Source organism: Boeremia exigua, assembly GCF_020726555.1.
Source record: "Boeremia exigua strain MPI-SDFR-AT-0100 chromosome Unknown C7974scaffold_4, whole genome shotgun sequence".
NCBI classification, from domain to species: domain Eukaryota; kingdom Fungi; phylum Ascomycota; class Dothideomycetes; order Pleosporales; family Didymellaceae; genus Boeremia; species Boeremia exigua.
The window spans coordinates 1,223,117-1,241,506 of NW_025763521.1; the positions used below are offsets into that span (position 1 = coordinate 1,223,117).

At 48.2% G+C, this 18,390-nt stretch overlaps 7 protein-coding genes across 7 annotated transcripts; 4 read left to right on the forward strand and 3 right to left on the reverse strand.

Annotated features, from left to right (window-relative positions):
* Positions 1 to 1,915: 1,915 nt before the first annotated feature.
* On the forward strand, positions 1,916 to 2,821 carry C7974DRAFT_470668 (uncharacterized protein). The gene is made up of 2 exons (XM_046146473.1): positions 1,916 to 2,161; positions 2,249 to 2,821. Exons 1-2 carry the CDS (start codon positions 1,991 to 1,993, stop codon positions 2,759 to 2,761), a joined length of 684 nt encoding a protein of 227 aa, XP_045999045.1. The 5' UTR covers positions 1,916 to 1,990; the 3' UTR covers positions 2,762 to 2,821.
* A 1,082-nt stretch (positions 2,822 to 3,903) lies between these two features.
* On the forward strand, positions 3,904 to 4,518 carry C7974DRAFT_422794 (uncharacterized protein). The gene is made up of 2 exons (XM_046144346.1): positions 3,904 to 4,186; positions 4,234 to 4,518. Exons 1-2 carry the CDS (start codon positions 3,973 to 3,975, stop codon positions 4,341 to 4,343), a joined length of 324 nt encoding a protein of 107 aa, XP_045999046.1. The 5' UTR covers positions 3,904 to 3,972; the 3' UTR covers positions 4,344 to 4,518.
* A 1,779-nt stretch (positions 4,519 to 6,297) lies between these two features.
* Positions 6,298 to 7,732, forward strand: C7974DRAFT_470670 (uncharacterized protein). Its single transcript, XM_046146474.1, has 3 exons — positions 6,298 to 7,107; positions 7,157 to 7,326; positions 7,393 to 7,732. Exons 1-3 carry the CDS (start codon positions 6,679 to 6,681, stop codon positions 7,601 to 7,603), a joined length of 810 nt encoding a protein of 269 aa, XP_045999047.1. The 5' UTR covers positions 6,298 to 6,678; the 3' UTR covers positions 7,604 to 7,732.
* A 313-nt stretch (positions 7,733 to 8,045) lies between these two features.
* C7974DRAFT_422796 (uncharacterized protein) lies at positions 8,046 to 9,242 on the reverse strand. The gene has a single exon (XM_046144347.1). It carries the CDS (start codon positions 9,232 to 9,234, stop codon positions 8,125 to 8,127), a length of 1,110 nt encoding a protein of 369 aa, XP_045999048.1. The 5' UTR covers positions 9,235 to 9,242; the 3' UTR covers positions 8,046 to 8,124.
* A 2,675-nt stretch (positions 9,243 to 11,917) lies between these two features.
* On the reverse strand, positions 11,918 to 13,156 carry C7974DRAFT_462244 (uncharacterized protein; the record flags this gene model as incomplete). Its single annotated transcript, XM_046146193.1, has 3 exons — positions 11,918 to 12,746; positions 12,825 to 12,999; positions 13,075 to 13,156. 3 exons carry the CDS (start codon positions 13,154 to 13,156, stop codon positions 11,918 to 11,920), a joined length of 1,086 nt encoding a protein of 361 aa, XP_045999049.1.
* A 679-nt stretch (positions 13,157 to 13,835) lies between these two features.
* C7974DRAFT_450948 (Alpha/Beta hydrolase protein) lies at positions 13,836 to 15,617 on the forward strand (the record flags this gene model as incomplete). Its single annotated transcript, XM_046145763.1, has 1 exon — positions 13,836 to 15,617. One exon carries the CDS (start codon positions 13,836 to 13,838, stop codon positions 15,615 to 15,617), a length of 1,782 nt encoding a protein of 593 aa, XP_045999050.1.
* Positions 15,618 to 15,959: 342 nt separating this feature from the next.
* C7974DRAFT_332506 (major facilitator superfamily transporter) lies at positions 15,960 to 18,318 on the reverse strand. Its single transcript, XM_046139115.1, has 5 exons — positions 17,911 to 18,318; positions 17,414 to 17,854; positions 17,197 to 17,361; positions 16,513 to 17,144; positions 15,960 to 16,461 (listed from the first exon to the last, which is right to left on the reverse strand). Exons 1-5 carry the CDS (start codon positions 18,065 to 18,067, stop codon positions 16,234 to 16,236), a joined length of 1,623 nt encoding a protein of 540 aa, XP_045999051.1. The 5' UTR covers positions 18,068 to 18,318; the 3' UTR covers positions 15,960 to 16,233.
* Between the last annotated feature and the right edge of the window lie 72 nt (positions 18,319 to 18,390).

Here is an 18,390-nt window from a genome sequence, read left to right on the forward strand (position 1 = left end):
CACTCGCCCACGAATTACTCAACCGCTTTGGCGAGACCAGGCTGGCGTCCGAATTCCGTGGCTGACTTTAAACCTCGCGTATGAAGCTGATGGCTAGTTAAGTATCTACAATGTTCGTGACTCCGTGTGATACAAGTGGTTGAAACGTTGATCTCGCGTTTTTCGTCTAGCCCGGTCACTGACGTCGGCAACGTCCTGTGGGTATGTGGCTGATTCAGGTACGACCTAGCCCCAGACTTGTAGATGTACACCTGTCCGGTAAAAATTAACTGGCGATAACATGAGTCAAGGAAAGAACCACCGAAGCGAGAAGCTGGCACGCGGCGGATTGGCGGTGGAAGAGATCGATTTGGAAAGCCTATCTGCGATTGAGATAGAGATGCTCTGCGACTTCTGTTATGCAAACTGATAGGCTACCATTCACGTATTGCGTTTTAGCTACCCTATTGCTACTCGATGTTGCAGCAGATTCTTAAGATTGAGTAGACCGAATGGAAACAACCCTTTCTTCAACACCAAGATGACGGAAGTACCGCGATCGCATACTAAAGTCCCTGAAGTCTATGGAAAAGTTTGAGTATATATTACGGCGCCCCAAAGTCTCTTATCCTAAAGTTCACCACCGTAGGTATCATACTAAAACGAAACGCACATTGACGACGAAATCCAAATGAGCTGTATGATCCTTGTGGCAAGTTTCCAACCAATCAGATCGCCAGCCTTTCAAGCCTTTGAGTCGGAAGGCAGCGCTGCTGCACAAACAATGTAACGTTAGCCCGAAATCTATATTCCTGGGGCTACAGGTACCTCCCAGTTTGCGCCTGATTAATTTGATCGGACTCAACTCTAGCTACGTAGCTGCGGCTTACGCAAGTAGTGGGGCCCTTGGCCAAAGAACGCTTCAGGGGTGCGAGCCTTAAGTTTGCTTGCTGATCCGGTTGGAATGTTCATGCACGGGCTTTGCGCAAGAACCGGACTCTTGCAGGGACCGATGATCACCAAAAATAATGATTTTTGATAGTGGCCTCTTATGTTCTACGAAATGTAACCATTCAAGTTGGCTTGTGTATAGGACCTGGCATTCCTACATCTTGGACGAACACTTAGGTAGCCATAACTTTGATGGCAGTAAGGACAAAGCCCTTGTGGATTGATGGCAATCGTGGACCAAAGGATTTGGTGTAACGCCGAATTTCTCGTCATGCAGCGTGTTACACCGTCGTATCAATGGTGCGGATATCAAAGAGGCTACCTGCAGTCGCCATGAGCCTTGGCATGCGACGTCTGCGGACCTATCTGCAAACTGCATCATGCACTGCCACCCGGACAGAATGTCACTTAGTATCGGTTATATCGGCTGAGGTACATTGAAGTCCTAATACGAGAAAATCACGATGGTTGCGTAAAGGAATCCTTCAGGAATCGGAAGCCGGCCCTTTTACCAACTACGCAAAGATTCTCTCCAATGAGCTCAAGTAACCAAGAGCTTTTTAAAGTATGTAATCGTACCTTACCAGAGATTTGGAAGGTCCATACTTTCGCACAGGGTTGTTACACGAAGACGGCTAAATGGACAAGTATGAATGCTGACCTTGGCAATTGTATGTGTGCTGCGCCTATACCGAGGCAGGTAAGCGTGCTATGATTCCAGTGGAGACTGCCGAGCTGCCGTCTAAGTAAGGATACAAATGGAAACTGCTGCATGACGACTCTTTGACAGTGCAGATATGAGCATGAGACTGAGGCAGACAAGCCAATAGTCGGCGTTATGCAGGATTCCACGCGCAGTGGCAGTAATTTGTATGGAAGGTCGGGTCGCGGTCATGATCACACGAGACATGTAAGTGCTCCCTCAGGTTTTCTATTTAAGCCATATTCATCCCGCTTAAAATCCACTTTCCATCCACTAGAACCAGCTTGCTCGATCTTGTATACGTACACGAAACGTTTGAGTCCGAGTACAATTTCATATAGGTATAGATCATTCGATATGCACTTTATCGCTTGCCTTGCGGCGTCTCTTGCTGTTGGGGCTGTCGTTGCCACCCCCTCTACGGGTTCCGTCCAGCCGTTCGTCGAATCTGCGGGTGAACTCAAGTTCAATCCTGCTATATACACGACAGAGAACTTCACTGCTTCGGATGGAGAAAGTTATGAAATTGTAGGCAATTCCTCCTAGCCTTGTATTCACTATGTATAAAGATATCGGGCGGTAGTATAGCAAAGCATCACTAAGATTCCTTTGTAGACGTACCTCACGGGCATGCCCGAGCTCGAAGGCCACTCCACAAGGTCTGCTTTCCATAGACGACAGCAACCTAGTGACGACCCGCAGAACAGATGGCGACCCAACAGCAGGTTTCGAGACTCGTGCCCCTTTGGTTCGATTAGCGGGGACACTGGTCCCAACGCGCCCACCACGGGTCGCTGCATGGCGGTCCGAGACTGGTGTGCCAATAACCCGGGGAACTGGGACATTTTCCCTCTTGACGGAACCAGCGGCTATTACCCCCTAGTTTCTAGTGGTGCGACAGGCACGACGGCTTGTCACTTCGCTGTCACAGCTGATGGCGCCTTGACAGCTGTCGGAACTGATGATGTGCGGGACTGGGCTAGGGAGTCGCTGGACCGCTTTACGCGTAACTTTAACGGAGTATACCGTGTTCGCTCGTACGGCAACACGCAGTCATGCGAGGGTGTAAGGCCAAGGTCATTGAAGTGGAAGCTCGATACCCTCCAAGGTATCCAGGCAGGACGTTAAATATCATGAGTCGACCACTGGCTAGTGAATGGGTTAAGGATATCTCCGGGTATGCAGATGGGGTTGAGATACCCAGTGTGGGTATGGTAGAGACTTAGATACAATGAGCAATGCGGTACACACTCACGTAACTAGACTTTCTTGTGTTTGAATCTCGACGTACGGCGGTAGAAGATATTTGCTACCCAGAGCCGGTCATAGAAAACCTCGAGTCAGAGGCTCTCCCAGCTTCCGTGTCACAGCGTTGGAGGCGTCGGGGCAGGTCGGATATCAGTCACCTTCGAGAACGCTCACATATAACCAGCTCTTCCTAGGTGCCCAGAATCATCCGTGGCGTAGATATATGCAAGAATATCTATAGAGCTACGGTGACATACGCTGACGCCGTCCGACGGGTCTTAAAGGCCTTCGCTGTGGTTTGATCATCGGCGGAGCATATGACCATCGAGATCGCTGACTGACCCTTACAATGGGACCGTCACATGTATTTGCATGCCGTGAGCAGGATAAAGATGTAACAATATCCCATGTCCCTGGAGGCTGCACTCGCGGCTTTGATCCCATCTTGTCGGGCGAGATCATATCAGAAGTTCGTACTTCTCAGCACGATCTCAATTGATCGTCTCAGCCGACACTGTATGGTAGCTTTGGAGCGATCAGACGTTTAGTTCGGAGCCAGGTCGATCACCACGCTTAGCGGCAAGTGGTTTGGGTGGAACTCACATAGACAAATTCAATAAAGCTTGCATGTTAATAAGATGTCAGCTCATGTTTTATCAACATGATGTCGCCGTTTACCATCGTTTTTGGTCGGCAACATAGCCGGCTTAGGTCACACGATATTTCTTGGCGCATTACGATGACCTGTAAATGTAAAATCATCTTTAAGGCCTCCCCAGTATTCAAGGGACTGACGATGTCCGAATCCACTTATTTTGAATCCAATGATCCCAGCGTTTAACAAGCTGCGGGGTCTGTACGTCCCTCATATGAGTTATGTGCACCAGTATCCACAGAACGCCCGGAAAGAGGATAACTTGGTGTTACAAAAGAATATCACGTGGATGACTGACAGTTCATGATCAACTATAAAGGCAGCGATATTCTCTCTAGATTCTGGCTCATCTCACAACTACCTTGCACTGATCTTTTCACACACCACGCCAATTGTCACCTTACGACTCTGCATCTGCACCAGTCGAAGATCCATCATGCTCTTCATCAGTGCCCTCTCCGCCATGGCTACAGCCCTTGCGCTGTTAACTCCTGGATCTATGGCTGCTGACTTTGATGTTCGGTATTCCCCTAAGAAGGGCTGCGGCGGCGGCGCTGGTCCGGTTCGAGGGCTTATGAAAGGCGCTTGCGTTCCCGTCTCTTCCACCAGTGTCTCACTGAGAGTCATAGACCACCGCTCCGGCCTGAAGAGTTAGTACACCCATTCCTCCCGAATCCGTTTCTAATTAGTATCTCAGTCAGGGGTTATGGTGGAGGAAACTGCGGAGGAAATGCCATCACTGCTTTTGCCAGCCACCAATGCCACGAACTACCAGGAGTGTGGTCTATCCGAGTTGAGGAGGAGTAGATCCCTCGTTATGCTTGCCAATCGTATTGTGGTACAAAACCTTGGAAGGAACACCCAAGGGCCACTCTTGAACAGCAATGGCATTGTGGAAGTTGGAAATGGTGCAGAGCGGATGTCAAGACTGATCAGACAACCGGGATTGGTCACCATAACTTTTAGCTCAATCAAATCTTGTGCATCATGTTTGCCCTAAGAGCCCTGTCAGAACTTTAACTCGTCAGTTCGTTATAGTGTGATTCGCAGTATTGGACTATCGAAGCAAAGTATTGTTAGTTGTTGCAGCAGAAAAAGGCACACTTATCGCAGTAATTCTAGAGTATCTAGTAGTCGTGCGCGGCTATCCAGTATCTGCGACATTAGTTAAAGCTGACATCTTAGACCAAGATTTAGGTCTGTAATCAGGTCACTCAAAAGTTCAACATAAGATTATAGCATCAATGTATACACTACACTTTGATAATCTGGATGGATATAAGCTAGCCTAAGGATTATCACAATAAAGGCCAATGCATTTGTTCTGTTTAACAGACCGTTTTTTTCTTTATTCACACAATGTACGAATTACATGCGATCTACCGTTCCCCATCAAGCTGCAACTCAGTGTCTACGTCTTTCATTGCTTGCGCATTTCCACCAAAAAGTCAAAGACACGCCGAAGATATTTGGACTGTCTTGACCAACAGGAACATTCGATGGCCTACTCGCGCTTGTGACGTCGTGATGCTATTAGTCGTCCTTGGGTGTTCCCTAGAATTGCCGTTGCGGATTTATGCGCGGACGCTGCGGACTTTACATTCACCGCACCAGCTATGATATACAACATGGTGGATTGGTACTATAGGTAGAACTCAGTCACGTTTGGAAGCTTGAACCTCAAATCGATTGGGGGTGCCTGCTTGCGAGATGTGTTGGCCGACATGCGGAAGCACGCCAATCGCTATGCGTCTTGTGCGTGGTTTCAAACCCAACTAGGTCTCAAAATGACTAATTTTCTGGTTAATGCTACGCTGGCACAAGGTCTCGGGGTAAATCGTGGGCAATCCAATGCCCTCGTGCCGGATGCTCGATGCAACCGACTCTCTACCACACCTGCATGCACAAAAGTGTCGAAAGGGGGATGCAAACACAAAACAATCCGCAAATGGATGAAAATAGTATGCATGGCGTCAGCTAGGTAGGCATTGCACAGCATTGGCGGTCGAATCGGTTGAACTTGGAATTTCGTCCGTGTTGACACGGGAGCGAGACAAGGAACAGTACGAGCTCCACTGTAAGGCTTGGTGGGAGTCAAATGTGCTGAAATATCATCGCGGAGCTTCTACCTATAGCGTCTTAGATGCAACGCCCAAAAGCCCCGACGTCGAGGACGAATCCTTCGCGCTTGAGCTAGATGTGTTCAGGTAGGAAAACAGGGTACAGGAAGCGAGCGGGTCGCATCATTATCACTTGATGTGGATTGAGGATATAGGTTTAGTGTGATGTTTGATTTCGTGCTCACACTGTTCGAGCTTGACGTAAGTTGAAGGACACCGATGCTTCAAACGGGAGGGCGGATGTTCTGACAGGGGACAGGCTCGTGCTTGTGGGGCGGTGGAGTGGTGCGGGCGCGGCCCGCTTCAGATTAGCGCACGTATCCATCTACCGGTGTCTACGAGACGACTACTGTGTACTAGGTATTACCATTTATGAATAGATCAACTATGAAACATTGAGTTCAAGACAAAGATGTATATAGTCAGCAGGAACTGTCTCTTACTATTCTGCTTCTTATATTCTACCACCATGCCTCCTAATTAGAACTGACCTACCGTCAACTCATAACCCTTACAAATCTGACTTGAGTGATAGGTTAAGCGACCAGCTATGCGCAACTAGTAAAGATCTATCGAGTTCTACCCCGGTAGAAATCATGATTCTGTCTAATTTTTTTCCAGACGTTCCGAACAGCCGTTGCCCACGCGATGGACCATTGAAGAGCTTCTGCGCACACCACTAAAGGGCCGAAACATCGTGACTAGGAAATCGTAGTCGGTCCTTTGTCTCCCTATCGTTCGCCGTCCATCACGGATCAGGTCTTTTCTGGGCAAGGTTCGAGTCGACCCTAGTCGGACCTACGGCATACGAACAAACAATCATTCTTAGCAACTCTATACTCGCCACGGAGGTGGACATTTTAGGATGACCGAACTATCTTGGCTGCATTGAAAAGCATAATAAAGAGTCACAGTCATCCGGAGAAGTGGAAGGATTGGCCAGATAAAAGGCGGTTGGACCGCTTCTGAAGAGCTTTTCCCAGTCCCCTACTTCTACCCGCCCGTCCCAGCCAGAATTAATCATGGTGAAGCTACAACTTCTTTCACCTTTCATCGGTCTTGCACTATATCCGTATGCATCCATTGCTACCGTCATTAGATCAAGCAGTGATTGTCGCAATGACTTGAGCTGTTCGTTCACTCAGATTGAGTCCATGACCATGACCACCCGCCTCGACTATGTCAGAACGATGCAGTCAGACTTCTTCAACTCTCTTAACGCAGGCAATCAATTCGCTGCCATTGAGGGCGTCATTAGATTCTTCATCAACAATGACCTCGGAAAACCGAATAGCTGGGCTTCTTATGTTGACGCCGGTATCGTCGAAGGCATTCAGAACGGTGGCGCCATCACACTCGGTCTCCACGCGAGCGATGGCAGCAACCCTGGCACAAAGTTGTGGGCTCAATTTTTCCAGGCCATGAGGATTAATGGATACAGCAATCGAGACGTGAGCGACTTTGTCTCCCACTGTTTGCATAGTTTTGACATATAAAAAGGCACACGACGAAGGCTGGTCTACCGCCGAACAAACCGCCACTGATTATGGCAAGAAGATCGCAGATGCAAGATTTGCGGCGTCGGAGCAAGAAAAGAGGTGGTATCTTTTCTCTCAGCTCTTCAGAATTATCATGCGCAACCACAAAGAGACAATTGATGTGTGCAGAGTGTAAGTTCCATCCTGATGTCCACATTGTTTCCTGAAACTTCTCGGGGTAAACACTAAGTAATGCAGTGCGGCCCTCGCGAACCCACTAACGTGGGCTTTTGCGCCAAAGTGCGATGATTTGATTAAATGGTTGACAAACATCACGGACGTCGAACCAACGCTTTGTTTAAGTAAGACGGTTTGGGATCTTATTGATCCCAATGTCAAAGTGCTAGAGTTGCCATGGGTGTTTGGAAAGATCCTTAGAGAGTTGATCGAGTGTTTCGAAGAGACGTGACAAAACTTTACTGCAGCATTGCTCATCAAGTAATTCGTTACAGTACATAAATTCTGTACACTATCTAACAACAGAAGAATGTCTATAGTCACCAGCAGCATGCGGTCAGTACAGACGCACGGACGCAGGAGATTAATTGTTTGCTTTATCTTCGCACTTGACTTCCTTGCTGCTTAACAATGGTCGGACCTTTAGCTGTGTTTGATGGCTGGTGTCTTGAAGTTGTTAACGGTAGTTCTCTCTTTGAGAGTGGTTCTTATATAGTCGTTCTTGGATAGCAGTTCCATTCGTTGTCTTTGCATAGCTTTTTGGATTACGCAGACATCGACGGACGTACGGTAGATACCAGTAGCATCAAAGCTCTCGGATTTGTAGCGCTGGGCAATTTGCTAGCCACGAAATAGACTGCTCTTTAGCAACTGTTCAAGAGTCTAAAATTTGTGGATGCTTGACTACTGAACTATTCTCAGGATAGTGCCAACATTCTCTGCTCAGCATCGTAGAGGCCTTTATTTTGCCGTCTAGAATGACTGACTACACTCAACCTCGTATATGAATTTCAACAACGCGTGTTCTGAAACGGGCTTGTCCTGTGCATACAGAATGTCATGCTCCAACTGATGCACTACCTCCCTCTCGGCTATTGTCCGTTGCTCACTTGGATAGTCTCCCCACCAATCCCAGAAAAGATCCTGCGCTTCTTTGAGCCTCTGATCTAGAGCCACTAGCTGCTTGTTGTTGTTGTCAGCTGCCGCTCGGTGATACTCAGCTGCGAAGCGCTGACCACAATACTTTTCCCAGATTGTTCGTGATTTGATGAAATCTCCCACGTGCCCGCGATGAGGCTTCTGTGGTGGAACAACAATCAATCCAGGAGCCTTTGATAGCGTCATGTCCGTCATCGCGATCTCGTCGCTTGCCCTCAGCTGCCATAGTATCCTCTTTCTACGGCGACCAACAACCTCTTCTGCTGGCTCAGTCGTATAGAAGAAGACACCAAGGCCTTGCGGACTCAACTGTGCAATTCTTTGGAAACAGTCGATTGTCAGGTTGTAGTCAGGGAACGTTCTGTCTTTAGTGAACATGATACGTTTGACTTGAGGACACAAGCGTTGTACGGTACACCAGAAAGCCTGGATATTTGTCTTGGTGTGCTTTTCGATGAATTGGGAGCATTCCTCAGAAGAGACAAATATCTTCTCATCTACCTCAGGTGACCAGACCTTCAAATCCAAATACGGGGAGTAGATCTCAAGCTGTTGAATGCTGGCCAGGAAGCAAGGTTCGTACAAAGACTCAGTCGCCAAGGGACGTTGTAGTAAAAAATCCGCGTTAAGCCGGTACCAAGTATCTGAACCTGAGAAGAAGAGCTTTCTGGCTTCAATACGAAGGTTGCGATCTGTATGCATGAGTTGGAAGAGTATAGGTGCACTGCAATGCTGCATGACGCGTAGCTGCAACTCTGCCGGCAGTTCAGCATAGCGGTGGAACAGCCTTCCAGACCCTGTCAATTGCCTTTGGTGGATGTGCTGGTGAAAGTACTTAAAAGACTGTCCGTAATGGGTCATGTACATAGGAGAGTCGAGATTGCCAATACTCTCCTCAATGACTGGCGAGTTCTTGAAGCTCATTGTCGGTTCCCAGTGGATGGCATGAGATGTTACAAACAACGACACCGCAAGCCGCATATAAGGTCGTGCCAAGTAAGGCGCAGGCCAGCAAGTTCGCTCGAAGCCCGATAGTGGTCCCCGGACTTTGTCTCCGCGCGCACAGCAGCCAAACCGCCACAAGTGCAATAATGCCCGAGCTTTCTGCGGCACCATTGTTTACGGGTGACTGTTACGGTCAGGGGGCCAAAACCAAAATCCAAAATCCAAAACTAAGATACCAAACTTTGACCTTATATATCTTAACAACGGCAGCAGTCACCCCCCTTTTTTAAACTGCGCAATTACTCTATATAGCAAGGGCTTTTAAACAAGCTACTAAGTATATATATCTGATACGTTATTATAGAGATAGAGGGGGGGTAGGGGGGGGGGGGGGGGGTTGTCTTCCGGCTAAAACCTTAGCAGGCACTGCAGGTACCCCCCCCCCCCCCCCTTACAATACCAAAGATTAACCTACCTACATTAAAATTCTAAATAACCTAAATTACTCTCCTTAAAATTCTCTTTTATATAAGCTATTAACAAGCAAATTCCAACATGTGGTTATAAAGATATTAGGGTGTAAAGATAGCAGAACTTTGTCTAAAAGTTACCTTTTTTAACTAAAGATTCTGCAAAACCCTACTATCTAAATTTAATGTATAATAGCTTATTTAAAAGAGAATATTAAGTAGTATCTTATGTACTAAGGATAAGAAGATCTTTTGTTATGTTATGCAGTAATAGGTCACTGTTTGTGTAGGATTTTGGTGATTTTCGGGATTTTGAGATTCTAAAATCTGGTTTTGGTTTTGGCCCCCTGACTGTAACAGTCACCCGTAATTATTCGGGCCGCTCGGGCCGGCTGGTAACGCACGTGGTGGCACACTGAGAAATCCCGCGAGACCCTGTACTAGCATGCGCACCACCATTCACGTGCTCACTCCACCTCCATCACATTCAGATTGGACCCCGAATTCAAGTTTCTTGTACTTTTTGATATGGTTGTTAGAATCACTCAATCTTATATTATAGCTACCACTGTATACATCATGACCTTTCTACTAACAACTACCTAACTCTAAGAAAGGAGGTGTACCTTTGGTTCAACAATGTGTCAATCAGCCAACAATGTGTCGAACGTTCCAGCTACGCGAGTACAAAGAGCAAAGGTATCGGCGGTGTAGAAAGCCCTCCCCTGCCTACCTCTCTTGTTGCGCTCGCTTCTAAACATCGTAGGCTGAACCTATGCCCAGACACCGCAAGGTCGTTTCAAGACCCATATTCGGCCTTCAACAAAAGCAAACAGTAATCACCTATCCGGGAACATCAACTATTCTTGCATGCTTAACCAGCTTAATCATGTTCCGGCAGCTGTCATTGGCTGTCTGGTGCACGGACTCAAGCTGGTCTGACAGGGAGCATTGTTTCGAAGCCCTCAAGGCCAAGAGCGTACGTAATTCGGATACAAGATCTGGCGGTGGTCCGGAGGTACGCAGGATATGAGGTGCGGCCATCAGTGACGAAAGGGGATCTGAGCCTAGGTATCAGTGGAACGAGGTGATGGAACTGCTGTGTGTAATCGCAGTCGCGAATTGTGGTCAGTCAGCGCCGTGGGCGCAAGTTGTTGCGATTGAACTGCCATCGTAAGACAATAAACAGACTGGTCGCTAGCAACGTAACAAGTGTATCGGAAAAATCTCGATGGCATATGGAAAGAATTGCATGAGCATACTGGCAATACGGCAGTACTCCTCATTGCGACTTAATGACATGGCTAATCGTTTAAATCGTGGCGGCGCTTCACTGTTACTCATTCATAGGCAGTGTCGAGTGTGTTATGCATTAGGCCGTGACGGAACATAGAGGAGCAGGAATTTCAGAGCGAACAACTGGGAGCGAGACCTCTGGAGCAACACCACCAAGACGGGAACACTCACATGAATTTGCATTGCAGCGTAATGTATAACAGTTAGCTCCACGGACCAGGCTGAAGGTGTACAACGTTGAAGGCTCTGACGCCTGCGCCGCTGTCAAGGCCCTGTATCGCCAGTTTGGTGGTCGTTGTTGCAGTGACGCAGGCCATGTTACCTGGTCCGAAGGTCACTGTAGGTAACCGATGCGGGGGTTGAATGGCGCATAAGACCAGATATCTCGGGGTTTGTCTTCTTGAGCAGCAGAGCTGTTTTCCTTTTTGCACGGATCTTAGCAGTACTTTAGACAATGCGTGAGTTGAGCGCTAATAATGGCGCACCGATCTTCCAGAACGCAAGCGGCTGGTGCGCATAGGGTACTGTATATACAAAACGTCACCTTGGTTCTTTGCAACTCACCAATAAGCTCTTCCACTACTTAACATCGTATAGCAAAGTGGATAACTTCTTTAATGGCTATATAGGATCACTCACTACATAAGATATAACTTATTAAGGCGTAAATATTTAGAGTATACCTACTTAGTGAGTAAAACCTTTAGATATAACTACCTAGGATATGATCACTCATAGGTAATATAACGACTGAAGATGCTGTTACATATAATCTAACTATATAGGGTAAAGCCATATAGAGTGTAACTATATAGGATATAACTATATAGATAACAAGTATTTGTACGTAGCGATGCATCCTGTAACGAGCACAGTAGATGGTCATAAAACATTCATCAAAGTGGGCTAATGTATGGGATGCCAGTGAGCCTCCATCCTCTGTCCGTTAATTCGACCTCTTTCTTCGGCTTTCCAGTGTCATGCTCACATCGCTTGCCATTGCGTTCTGGGAATAAGCCGCCGACATGAAGGGCATTTGGCCAATGGGTAGTTCCCATGGTCTTTTCAAAGGCTTCTTTCTTCTTCAGTAGTTGCTCAGGGCTCGCATCGGTGACTGGCCCATAGCATGTGTAGTAGGCAATCCTTGGGATGTTGCCCTTTGGTACAAGGTTGTAGTGGGGCGTCCGTGAATCCCACATAATCAGATCGCCGGGCTCCATGCTCGGTTTGACCCACTCGCAGCCTTTTTCTTCAAGCCACTTCATTCCAGAGGCGGTGAAACCATACCACTCGTGTGTCCACGACCAGATCTTGTCCGGCTCATCCTTGAACAATCTGTGAAACTCCTCAGACATGGCATGTGCTCCCTTGCAGACATACAGGCCACCGTCATTTGGACCATTGGGCAGGATATTGACGATGCCCTGCATACATCGGAAGGTGCTTGCGGTCGCGGGATCTTGATCCTGATGAGGCCATGGCGTGTTGGGTTTCTGATCAGGACGGTTTGGCCACTGGATGTTCATGCTGTCGAAGCTCACCAGAATATCAGGGGTGTCATGTAGCTTCTCGAACGCAGCTATCACACCAGGCTCTTGACGGACGTTCCATGCAACCTCCTCGTGATTGATGCCGTAACCGAATATCATGCCCTTCTCGTTCATCACAGGTAAATTCTTTTCGAGGACGGTTGCAATCTCCTCACGTTTAAACCCTCCAGTGGGACTGATCAATAATTTCAGCAAAGTTTTGAAAGAAATTTACAAGGCTGCTTGGCTAAGATGCAGCAGATCTCATACTTACAAGCTTTCGAGGTAGTCGAAGACCGCATCTCCATACGCCAGGGCGCGCTCCTTAGGTATCACGCCCTTGACAACAACAAAGCCATCGCGGACTAGATCATCGCGCCAATCACCATAAACTACATCCTTCTGTCTGTAAAGCTGATTGGGACCTGGCGGTTTTGGGGTCAAGTGGACTGACAGCGGGTATCCCTGCGAAGCCTTCGTTTTCGGTGCGGTTCTTGGGTCCTCATAAGTGGCCTGTAAGTCACCACTGGGACGTGTGCCGATGTCTCGGCTGCTTTCTCGGTAGATTGGGAACTGGGACGGGGACGCGACGGCGACGGCAGCCATTGTGAGATATTGAATAGGTTAGGTACCTAAAGTAGCTTTAGATGCGCCTTTCAAGGTCAAATTTGGCTGCTGCGTATACTGACAGTTGGAATGATTAGAGACATGTCGTTTATATTCAGTGTCTAACACTGCCAGAAAATAAGCATCTCGATAGGCGGTTCCCGAGACGTGGGGATTGTATGGATGGTGAGGCCTCCGCGGAGACAACACTCCGAGCCGAACGTATGTATCCGAGCCGAGTGGGTCTTCCAAGCCAAGTTTAACCGACCCGCGGAGCATAGAAGCAAACTAACCTATTGAAATCACTCCACTTGCCGACAAGTTGCATTATCAACAGTGAGCCATCTCAGGTGGTGCAGCGAACATCAACTATGTGGAGCTAAGTAGTTACCCTGACGATCATGGCTCACACGGCTGCGGAGGTGCCGACGGTACCTGCCCGTAGAGGCAACGGATGCCGAGAGGTCCGCTACACGGGCAGCTATCAATAAGCTTGAAAGCGTACAAAAAAGCTCAGTCCTGAATCGGAATCAGCATCTGATGCAGACGCTTGCGTGTGACATTAATTCAAAATCACCCATCTTCCTCCTCATCTTCCTCGACGAGATAAAAGCAGACCGACAACCCGTTTTGAAGCCGGGCGCGACAACTTCTTTCACTTGGAAGCTAAGAATTCGTTATGCCTACATCAATATCATACGATCTGGAAATACCCATCGACCCGATCTCGGCTCCAAAGCTCGGAGAGGGTGGATACGTCACCTTTAATCCACATGATGAGGTTCTACCTGCTGGCTGGAAGTATGATCATCCCGATGCCAAACCTCTTTCCTCGCCAATCCTTGTGGAGCATGATGTCGCCATCAAGATGCGCGATGGGATCACACTTTATGCGGACGTTTACAGGCCACCGGAACCGTCAACGAGCGTGCCTGCAATTCTCTGTTGGTCACCGTTCGGGAAGAAGTTCAATGGGTTGATGAGCCTAGCTCTTATGACTCCCTGGAACTTGGGGATCAAACCCGGCACGCTATCCGGCTTGGAAAAGTTCGAAGCACCTGATCCAGCAGACTGGGTCCCTAGAGGTTACGCCATCGTGAACATCGACACTAGAGGCACAGGAGATTCGGAAGGTGTCATGGCCGTCTTAGGGTCACAGGAGGCGGAAGATGGCTACGACACAATCGAAGCATTAGCCAAGATGCCATGGTGTTCAGGGAAAGTAGGAATGGCAGGTAACAGTCATCTTGCGATTGCACAGTGGTTCATCGCAGCTACGCGACCACCACACCTTGTAGCCATTGCTCCTTGGGAAGGCTGCGGAGACTTGTATCGCGAGCAATTTGCCCGAGGTGGAATCTATTCCGGCGATTTGTTTGACCACTTGATCGTCAAGTATATGCTGCATGGTCGACAGGGAGTGGAATCGTCCAGAAAGATGTTTCAAAAGAGTCCTCTCGCAAACAAGTGGTGGAACGACAAGCGACCTAACATGAAAGATATCAATATCCCTACATACATCACGGGCACCTGGACCAACACCATGCATGGGATGGGCGCCATCAGAGGATGGCTCCAGGTCGACAGCGCACAGAAGTGGCTTAGATGGCATCCTTGGCAAGAATGGTATGATCTCTGGGGCAACTCACAGGCAAACGAAGAGCTGCTCCAGTTTATGGATCATTTTCTGCAGGGCAAGGACAACGGATGGGAGAAGACTCCTAGAGTCAGGATGGCAATCCTACGCTTTGGAGAACCACATCCAGACAAACCCCAGTCGTACGAGAATGTGATCGAAGACGACTTTCCAATTCCAAGGACAGAATACAAGAAGATGTATTTCGAGGCATCTGGTAAACTGACATCGGGCTCTCCGGCCGATGCTGCAGTGCTCTCGTACAATTCGGAAAGCTCCGAGAGCGTGTCGTTCACTTACGTCTTTCCCAAGACAACTCGCCTCGTTGGTCTTCCAAAAGCTGTCCTATTCATGTCATGTCCGGATCACGATGACATGGACATCTACATTCAGCTGGAGAAGCTTTCCGTGTCTGGCGAGCCAATGATTAGTCTGAACGTGCCATGGTCAGGCCTCCCAGTTAAGACCTTCAGTGACTTCAAACCAGAGCAAGCAACCGAGGTCGTACAATACCGTGGTCCGAGTGGTATACTTCGCGCTTCTCTACGCTCTATTGATGAATCACAGAGTATGCACCCTCATTGGCCATTTCATCCACACGACAAGGAAGAGAAGATACCTCAGGGTACAGTGGTGAGGCTGGACGTTGGTATCTGGGCGTTCGGGAACGAGTATGAGGCAGGCGAGGGTATCCGCGTCCAGGTCAGCGGCCGGTCGCGAGCAATTGATAACTTCGGGACCCTGGATCATCTCAACAACAAGGGTACTCACAGACTTCATGTAGGAGGTGAAACACCTAGCCACGTCATCTTACCATTTGTCTAGAGCCGAAAGCCATGTTTTATGAGAACAAGAACAAAATGCGAGCTGTACACATCATTAGTTTAAGCTGTGCTTCTGACCCATGTACTCTACACCGACATTCACCAGCTCCTTGATCTCCTTATCCTGGACCCTGTCAAGGCGAACGCCTGCATTGGTATGCCTACGGAAGACATGATACGTAGTTGCAGATGTGCATATGTAAACAGTGAATTGAAGCCTCCATCTAACAAACACTAGTCATACTAGTATGACCTATCTTCCTCGCATAATCGGTATACTGTACACCCGAAGTGCGGGGTACTGGTGTGCACAAGAATATACTGGTAACAGATAAATATGGTGAGACGAACGAAATGGTGAGCACTTTTCTGAGTTTTCTCCAGTATATAGATGTCCAGAACTGTCATTAATCGACAACTTGGAAAAGCCATTGCATAGAAGTGATGGACGTAAGACAAAATGATTCCTCTATAAAACGAAAAGTCTTAAAGCCTTTGAACTCATTTACAGACATGCTCTTACTCAGAGTATCTATCCTACATCAGAATCCTTCGATGACAAAGTTGTTAGTTCAACCCTACAGATTGTGCAAACTAGAATTAACTAAACTCCCCCTTCAGAGCTTCCAAATGAGTCTGGTAGCGGTCTCTCGAACTCTCTTGCCAAAGAAGTATGCTGGGATTGCAATGCCGCCAAGGACACCGCAAACGATGGCAAAAATGTTCATGGAGGTTTTGTATCCAAGTACCTGGACTGCGGGCACAGTTGAGTAACTCAATCCGAAAGAGATAAAGCCTCGTCCTGCGCATACCAGTAGGAGCAGAGGACCTGCTTTGCTTGGAAACTAACAATGCATTAGCAGAGCTTATGCCCATATACCGGACGGCCAGCTTACCGAGTCGACCAGGTAGGTGATGGCAACCAGATTAGCCCCATTGAAAGCAAAGAACCCAATATGATACGTAAGTGCGATGGCCGCCCAATGCCAATGCTCCTCTGCTGCACGGCCGTAGATGACGCACGCCATGATCATCAATGCAACAGGCACAGCCAGGCTGATGAGGCGGAATTCTGGTTCGTATACTCCTTTGTGCCTTCGACTCATCATTTTGACGATGATGTCAGAGCCGTATCCTAGGAGAGGTACTACCAGCGTCGCAGCCACAACCTGGCTCAATTGTATAAGTCCAAGCCATTGGTTTTTGAATAGGTAGGGTGGCTGTGCGAGAATTTGAGCGAATGTCGACGCATGGTAGACGTACACTCCAAGGTATGCTCCGTTGAGTAATAAAAGCCATAAGAGAGTGGGAATCAGAAGGCCCTGTCCGGTTTCCTTGTAAAAACGAACTGTCGCCCACCAGTTAGGTTTGTTACTGATCAATTTCAAAGAATGTTTCCAAGTACGCGGCCCCCAAGTACCCTCGTCAATTCGATGGGTCTGAGCTGTCGTGACACGGAATATGGCCTCTTGTTGTCCTTGCTTGTCAACTTCTCCGTTGTCATTGAATCTCAGATGCACTTCTCCCGCTGATAATGTGTCAAAAAATGTTACAACATTTGAGTTCTCGCAAGGACTCACATTCAGCATCGGACGGCCGGTTGTACTTCGATTCATAAAGAAAAACGTATGCAAGGGTAAGTAGTGCCGCGTTGATGATTGCGATAATTCCATACCACCACTTCAACCCCAATTGTGGGTTTGGTATGATGACTGTAGTGGCATAGAACATGACTGCGACAATGACTAGGGACTGATCAGCTTAACGAAGCGAAGATGATAGATGAAGGCGCAATACCATTTTCGATACCGACAAACCACGCAAGACCTCGGCCGCGTTCATGGAGGAAGAATATCTCCTGGACGATCATGGGTGCCAATGCCTCGCTCTGTCCCGCAGCCAGACTGAACACATTACGCCCAGCAATATGACTGCTGAGCGTCTTCGCGTTTGCACACCAGATGGAAGATGCAATGCAAAGCACCAAAGTTGCCAGGAAGACTGGCCGTCGGCCAATAGCTTCACATAAAGGCATCGATATCAAGTTACCGATGCCCATGAACAAAGTCGGATACGTCAGGAGGTCCGTGGCTCTTTCTGCGTCCTCTGGAGGGTACAAATGTATAAGGACCGGTGCAACAGCCCCCAAAGCTGAGGTGCAGAGGACAGAGAAGGCGCCATAGACTGCTACAATGAAAACAATTGTGAACTTGTGCCATTTAGGTAGGTTTAGTGGATCTATCGATATATTAGCTTGTGCTGGGTTGCCACACTTTCGCAACAACAGTACCTACCTTTAGGATCGGGGCTTGGAGTTGGAATGAGAATGACTGTATTGTCATCCAGGAGCTTCACAGTCCCACGCGCCCGGTGATGCTCAATTTCCTGGCTCGCTTCGATGTCCTCGATGGTGCTCATGGCGTCTTTTTGATGGGTCGTCTGTGATGACATGACTTCGGCTCTGACCACCGTAGTGACAAGTATGGTCACTCTAAGGGTGGGTTTGTCAATACCCAGTAGCTGCTGTTTGGATGGACAATGCGCTGATGTTTTGAATGAGTTCGGGTGAGGTCTGGTTGACGTTGTCCTGGGCTAGCCAGCTTTCCATCTTCCCCAGATTCTCCGCATCTGCACCCCAGATCTCCACATCCCGAGCAGATTACGACCGCGGGATATTGTTTCGGCTACGTCAAGGACCTGGTTGTAGCTTGCTTGCACATTGTGAATGTGTGCGTCCTCGATTGACGGCTAGTGCCGCGCTAATTCCCCGCCCT

What these genes read in the sequence shown, in the direction of transcription:
- C7974DRAFT_470668 (XM_046146473.1), top strand. Translation starts at nt 1,991, where the DNA reads ATGCACTTTATCGCTTGCCTTGCGGCGTCTCTTGCTGTTGGGGCTGTC. An exon ending in ATGGAGAAAGTTATGAAATT is followed by an intron (nt 2,162 to 2,248) that starts GTAGGCAATTCC and finishes ATTCCTTTGTAG; the next exon opens with ACGTACCTCACGGGCATGCC.
- C7974DRAFT_422794 (XM_046144346.1), top strand. Translation starts at nt 3,973, where the DNA reads ATGCTCTTCATCAGTGCCCTCTCCGCCATGGCTACAGCCCTTGCGCTG. An exon ending in CCACCGCTCCGGCCTGAAGA is followed by an intron (nt 4,187 to 4,233) that starts GTTAGTACACCC and finishes TTAGTATCTCAG; the next exon opens with TCAGGGGTTATGGTGGAGGA.
- C7974DRAFT_470670 (XM_046146474.1), top strand. Translation starts at nt 6,679, where the DNA reads ATGGTGAAGCTACAACTTCTTTCACCTTTCATCGGTCTTGCACTATAT. An exon ending in ATGGATACAGCAATCGAGAC is followed by an intron (nt 7,108 to 7,156) that starts GTGAGCGACTTT and finishes ACATATAAAAAG; the next exon opens with GCACACGACGAAGGCTGGTC. An exon ending in ACAATTGATGTGTGCAGAGT is followed by an intron (nt 7,327 to 7,392) that starts GTAAGTTCCATC and finishes TAAGTAATGCAG; the next exon opens with TGCGGCCCTCGCGAACCCAC.
- C7974DRAFT_422796 (XM_046144347.1), bottom strand. Translation starts at nt 9,234, where the DNA reads ATGAGCTTCAAGAACTCGCCAGTCATTGAGGAGAGTATTGGCAATCTC.
- C7974DRAFT_332506 (XM_046139115.1), bottom strand. Translation starts at nt 18,067, where the DNA reads ATGTCATCACAGACGACCCATCAAAAAGACGCCATGAGCACCATCGAG. An exon ending in TCCAAGCCCCGATCCTAAAG is followed by an intron (nt 17,855 to 17,910) that starts GTAGGTACTGTT and finishes ATATATCGATAG; the next exon opens with ATCCACTAAACCTACCTAAA. An exon ending in TCACCTACCTGGTCGACTCG is followed by an intron (nt 16,462 to 16,512) that starts GTAAGCTGGCCG and finishes ATGCATTGTTAG; the next exon opens with TTTCCAAGCAAAGCAGGTCC.